Here is a 6,366-nt window from a genome sequence, read left to right on the forward strand (position 1 = left end):
CAAATTTGAGAAACATTCATCAAATTTGAAAAAAAAAGTTAACGGATTTCCCAAAAAATCATAAAATTTGAAATAGTCCATAGAATTTTAAAAAAAACATCAAATTTGAAAAATGTTCATTGAATTTGAAAAAAAGTTAATGGAATTTGAAAAATGTTCATCAAAATGGAAGGAAGGTTCATGAATTTTCAAAAAAATCATGGGCTTGAAAATAGTTCATCAAGTTTTAAATAAAGTTCATCGAATTTGAAAAAAAAAGTCACCGAATTTGGAAAGTGTTCATCAAATTTGAAGAATGTTCATGAAATTGAAAAAAGTTCATGAATTTTCAAAAAAAGTTCATCGACTTGAAAATAGTTCATCGAGTTTGAAAAAAAGTTCAACAAATTTGAAATAAAAGTTCATTGAATTTGAAAAACATACGTCAAATTTGAAAAACAATAATCGAATTTGAAAATGTTCATCAAAATTGAAGAAAAGTTCATGAATTTCCAAAAAAGGTCATCAAGTTTGAAAAAAAGTTCATGCATTTTTAAAAAAAGTTCATCGAGTTTGAAAAAGAAGTTCATCAAATTTGAAAAAAGTTCATGCCTTTTGGGAAAATAAAAAAAGTAAAGAAAATGAAAATAAAAAACAAAAAGGAAAAAAAAGAAATAGAGTAGAAAAAGAAAGAAAAACAAATAAAACCGGTCCCAAAAAAACCAGATAAAAAAGTAAAGCCGGCTGGGAACCCAGGCTTCGAGTGAGAAGACTAAAAGGGAGAAACGAAGTAATAAGCACAAAGCGCTAGCTTTGCTAGTGGTTATCGGCGATGTCCTACGTAGAACAGGTCTGCAGCGGGGGCACAATCAGGGACAAGTTTGATGAGGATAATAGTATGTCAGAGGATGAGACTAGCTTGTTGGCTTTTTTTTATAGAAGAAAACTTCATGGGCACCAAATGATCAAGGCGAGACTTGAACCCTGGTGGACTGGCTGCAAACTCCCACGCCTTGCCAACTGAGCTACCCTCAGTTCTCATCCACCTTGTGATGATACCGATGCATCAAACTCCCCTAGCATATTTTAGATGTTTAGAACTTTTTCTTTAAAAAATAGCACATTACACAACATAAATGTATGTTTTCGCAAAATTTCAAATTAAAATTTTAAAATAGTGTATGTTGCCTCAAAATCTCAAACTAAAATTTAAAACATAGCTTAGAAAACAAAATGATAAATTTGACACTAAATAGTACATAAATAAACTGGGCTTTAGATTTGGCCGCTTGTCACATTGATGTCTAATTAATCATTTTCGTATCTCGAGCATTGTTTTGAATTTTGATATGAACTTTTATGATAGTATACATTGATGTTGAGTCAATATGCTAGATTTTAGAAGGAAAAAAAACTCAGGTTTTCAGGGCATTGCATTCTCACCAAGCCCCTTTCACACAACCTATGCTTTCTCTCTCTGAAAGGCCTCTGATTTCATGATCCAATTTGAAAAACTGGCTGAAAATTGTAGCTCTAGCTGAAAGAAATCCCCCACTCAAGTTAGGCCCCGGAAAACCAACCAATGGAAAGAATGCGCGACTGAGGCCCTCGTAAATCAAATTATTATTTGAACTATAGCGGCAAATCTCTTGATATCGGAGGCTGGTTTCTAGGCATAGGAGCCGTCATGCACCCCAACTTGTACAAAAAGGATCAGAGGTCAAAATTAGTTAATGAATTATGATATTTGTGAAACATACATTGATGTTGTTAATGTGCTAGATTTTTAAACAAGGAACTTCAATTAAGCCAGATTCTATTTTTGGGAGTGGGAATTCATAAGTCAATAAAAAAGTGGAAGAGCATGAAGCTTCATTCCCTTGCAAGCTGATATGGCGCCTGGCATTTAGATTCAAAACAGAGCAATCTCGGGCCGCAGCTTCTAAGAATATCAAACTTTGCCAAGAACCCAGCTAGCAGGTTTTGCAGCGACCCTCCCAGAGAGCATAACAAGCTGACTATAACTGTACTTACTTGAGGGGGAGTTGACCGGCTGCAATACATTGGGATTCAATAATCTGCTGCACAAAATCTGGTTTGAAAGCTTAACCTGAGGGACCCTTAAGCCATTGCAGCAACACAATTCTGGCTAAAGCTGCACAAAATCTGGTTCTGGAAGCTGAACCCGAGGGACCCTTAACAACCATTGCGACAGTAAACGTCCTAACTCAAACACAGTTCTGGCTCTCAACAAGGGCATCAAACATCTGAACCAAAAATCCGAGCAGGCACAGACGAGGCGAAAAGCCCCACAGAAAGGAAGAGAAATAAGATTATTCAGGCAAACACAAGTACTGGACTGAACGATTTATATAATCTTCACAAACCACAACCAAAAAAGAGTACTTGATTAGCAACTCCATTACAGAAGTACTAGTTGATGCGGAAAACAGAAGGTAACTCATGTCCAACTAACATGAACCAGGCGTCGTCTGGCGACACCATCCACATTTATTCTTCGCATAGACAAAGCAGGGACACCTGACCAAAGGAAATCAGAACGCTCTACTGAGTCTTGGCCATGTGGCGGATCAGATCGACAACGCGGTTGCTGCACAGAAATAAGATTCAAGTGTTACAGGCTGAAGCTGAAGCGATGAAACAGAGACATTGGATAGCGTGTTGTAGAAACAAATCCGTTATATGGCAACTAACCTGTAACCCCACTCGTTGTCGTACCACGAGACGAGCTTGACGAAATGGTCGTTCAGAGCAATTCCAGCCTTGGCATCAAAGATGCTCGACCTGAATGGAAAAAATACAACATGGAGAAACAGTTACCATCTGATAACACTCGGTAGCTCTTGTCAGCAGCATTAAGGCATCAATCATACCTGCTGTCACCGACAAAGTCAGTGGAGACCAAATCTTCCTCGACATAACCCATGATCCCCTTGAGTTTTCCCTCAGATGCAGCCCTGAAAATAATTTGAATACTCATCAGTGACATTCGAGTCACATGGGCAGGCAGGCAGGAATTAGAAGTAGATCTTTCTCAACAATAACTCTTATACTTCTCTTAGGAGATACTCTAAGATTTAAGACTTACTTTATAGCCTTCTTGATGTCATCGTATGATGCAGCCTTCTCGGTTCTAACAGTGAGATCAACAACTGACACATCCACAGTGGGAACCCGGAAAGACATACCGGTAAGCTTGCCATTCAGCTCAGGAAGAACCTTGCCAACAGCCTGAAACACATCAGATCATTAGGTGAAGTGATGTACTCCAATTAAGAAGAAAACTGCATGCTACCATTTTTACTGCAATCAACTATCTGGTCCACTGGGAGCTCACAAATGACATAAGCATGCACAATGTTTAAGTATTTCAATTCGCAATCACAGAATAATCTCGTAAGGAAGAACATGTATGCAATATGCACAACATAAACAACAGGCAAAAAAGTAAGGGTGTGTCTAGGACACATCTAGATGTGACATAGTTATGTCACATCTAACCTGATGTCCACTATGTTTGTGGTCTATTTGTTTTTTGTCCCAGCTTTTTTTTCTGTTCCTTGTTGCTGCGTTATTTGCGGGAGCTTAGATGTGACATCCAGAAAACATCTAGATGTGAATTAGACAAACTGAAAAAGTGAGCAGTCCATTCAAAACAGTGTCTGAAAACAAATGCACAATATGCTGTTCGTGGCGTACCTTGGCAGCACCAGTGCTGCTGGGAATGATGTTAAAGCTTGCGGCCCTGCCACCTCTCCAGTCCTTGCTCGAGGGACCATCAACGGTCTTCTGTGTGGCTGAGAGGCAAGTACACCAATGTCAAGTTGAAGAGATTACTAAGGCAGATAAGTTAAGAGCACTGCCAAACAACCAACAAAATCTTACCAGTGATGGCATGAACAGTGGTCATCAAACCCTCAATAATACCGAAGTTGTCATTAATGATCTGGTGAATGATGATAAACATTATTACAAACTGATCCACAATTCCAAAAGTAGTCAAGGTAAGACGACGTGAAGAAACAAAACACACCTTTGCTAGGGGAGCAAGGCAGTTAGTGGTGCAGCTAGCATTTGAGACAATGTTAACGTCTGAGGTGTACTTGTCCTCATTGACACCAACCACAAACATAGGGGCATCTTTGCTTGGGGCAGAGATGACCACCTTCTTGGCACCACCCTAACATTCAGTGAAAATGTAAGTTAGCATCACATCACTAGTGTTGGAAATACATTGCAAAAGCTAAGTCCCTGAAGAACAGTGGCACTTGCATACAGCTAGCATAAACAAATAATTAAAATAATTTAGAATAATTCAGTAATTGAGATAAAGCAATAAATTTGATGGTTACTATGACAGAGTGGACTACATGAAGTCAGTGTTTACAACTAGCATACCAGAAGCAACCAAACCAACTAAACAAATTGGGACAAGCAGCATTAGAGACTCTGCTTTGCTCTCCTCTCCTGGAGGGTGCGTGTGTGATTTTCTCGTAAATAAATAAATATACATGGAGCAGGACACAATTTCTAACTGAAGTTCAGGTTTCTTTCTCAGCCTTGTATTCAAAGGATCAGAAAAGGTATACATATAGTGATATAGATCGGAAATAGAGTGTGAATGAGCAAAAACCAGAACAACAATTATACCTTCAAGTGAGCAGCGGCCTTGTCCTTGTCAGTGAAGACACCGGTGGACTCCACAACGTAATCGGCACCAGCCTCACCCCACGGGATCTCCTCAGGGTTCCTTTTAAGCAAAAGAACATCGAAAATTAGTTTCACAACTTAATAAACACAAACCATCCGAAGAGGCTATAATACCAATAAATAGTACCTGACGCCGAAGACGGTAACTGGCTTCTCGCCAAAGAGCAGCGTCTTGTCGTCCTTGAGCTTGATGTCACTGTGCTTCCAGTGGCCGTGAACGGTGTCGTACTTGAACATGTAGGTCTGCACATCACACAAACCACAGAATTCAACTCAATTAAACAATCAAACCCAGCAGAATCATGATATCTAAAGGCATGGTACAGAAGCGACCAATACTAGCAAGCATAATGAACAAACAATATACTCAGATCGTAGAAATAACACTGCAGGATATATTATCAAATCGTAAAAGGATAACCATGGAACTAACTATTAACAAGCTACAGACCACTCCAAAGTCACGCTAACTCTCAGACCTCATAGAACGCTAACAGAACAACACAAGCAGCAGGCATGCTAACAGAATAGATCAACAGGTAAAACCACTCTAAAAACCAGATCTAGCGATCGGAGCGTGTGAAAATCACAGATCGAGGGGCATACCATGTACTCGGTGGTGATAAAGGGGTCGTTGACGGCGACGAGCTCGACATCGTCGCTCTGGAGGGCGACCCTGGCGACGAGCCTCCCGATCCTTCCGAAACCTGAGCAAAAACAGCCACTCGAGTCAAAACAGAGGCACACCAGCACCGATCGGTGAATCCAGAGGCGCGCGCGAGAAAGTGACAGAGAAACTCACCGTTGATTCCGATCTTAATCTTGCCTGCATGCGTCCCAGACCAAGCAGAAAGAGCAAACGAGCAAAATCAATCAGCGAAAAACAACAATCATTCATATCAGGAGACGAAGCAGCAGCAATTCGAAGAGCAATTTACCCATGGCGAGGGAGTGGAACTGCCGCTGCGACGCGAGACGGGGATGGGAGGTTGGCTGGGGACGGGACGGGAGAAGTGTCTGGAAGCTGATATGGAGAGGTGGGGAGGGTTTAAGCCGCTGGTTTTATAAAGCCTGGAGAGGAAAAGGCGAAGTGGAATATCGGGAGACTAAAACAAATCCAGACGAATTGATTTCGGGCGAGGTGCGCGGCTGACCTGTCCCTTCCACGCCTTTTTCCACAAGGCGGGCCCTCCGGGTGCCTCTGTGAGCAGTGGGCCCGGCTGCCGGCGCGGCCCACGTGTCATTGCGAAGCCTGGAGGTAGGTAGGTAGACGTCCCGTGGGCGCCCGTGGTTTCTCGGGCAAGAAAGAAAGGGAAAAGAATGCGAGGGGCATTTGCTGCCGTTCGTGCGGTGCGGCGTGGTTTCTCGCGCAAGAAAGAATATGGCATTTTTGCTTTCCCTCGGGTGCCAGGGAGAAAAATACTCGGCTTTCCAATAATGCGGCTAAACAAACGGACGCCAAGTGGGATTTGATTTTTTGGACGGGAATTGTTCGTTTTGCTTGGGGACAGTGAGTGGGGTTCTCCTTCTGCCTCTACGTGGCACCGTCTGGATGGTTCTGTGGCTGTGATGACTGGGATGGGTAGCAGGTGGTCCGGAAGGTTGGGTGGCCGCCGACGAGGGCAAGCGGCGGCGACCCCCGCGTGTTTGTCCGAC

The 6,366-nt window shown here is 42.1% G+C and overlaps 1 protein-coding gene across 2 annotated transcripts; it reads right to left on the minus strand.

Moving 5' to 3' along the window:
- Positions 1 to 2,293: 2,293 nt before the first annotated feature.
- On the minus strand, positions 2,294 to 5,859 carry LOC100415882 (glyceraldehyde-3-phosphate dehydrogenase 1, cytosolic). Of its 2 annotated transcripts, XM_044566753.1 has the most exons (12): positions 5,649 to 5,859; positions 5,513 to 5,536; positions 5,317 to 5,417; positions 4,838 to 4,953; positions 4,651 to 4,750; positions 4,034 to 4,180; positions 3,886 to 3,946; positions 3,700 to 3,797; positions 3,089 to 3,231; positions 2,874 to 2,957; positions 2,695 to 2,784; positions 2,294 to 2,590 (listed from the first exon to the last, which is right to left on the minus strand). In XM_044566753.1, the coding sequence occupies exons 1-12, from the start codon at positions 5,650 to 5,652 to the stop codon at positions 2,545 to 2,547; spliced, it is 1,014 nt and encodes a 337-aa protein (XP_044422688.1). In that variant the 5' UTR covers positions 5,653 to 5,859; the 3' UTR covers positions 2,294 to 2,544. The 2 variants fall into 2 exon arrangements, with proteins under 2 accessions (XP_044422688.1, XP_044422687.1); XM_044566752.1 differs by having other exon boundaries at positions 3,886 to 4,180.
- Between the last annotated feature and the right edge of the window lie 507 nt (positions 5,860 to 6,366).

The sequence above is a fragment of the Triticum aestivum genome, chromosome 7A, assembly GCF_018294505.1.
Source record: "Triticum aestivum cultivar Chinese Spring chromosome 7A, IWGSC CS RefSeq v2.1, whole genome shotgun sequence".
In the NCBI taxonomy this organism is placed as follows: Eukaryota; Viridiplantae; Streptophyta; class Magnoliopsida; order Poales; family Poaceae; genus Triticum; species Triticum aestivum.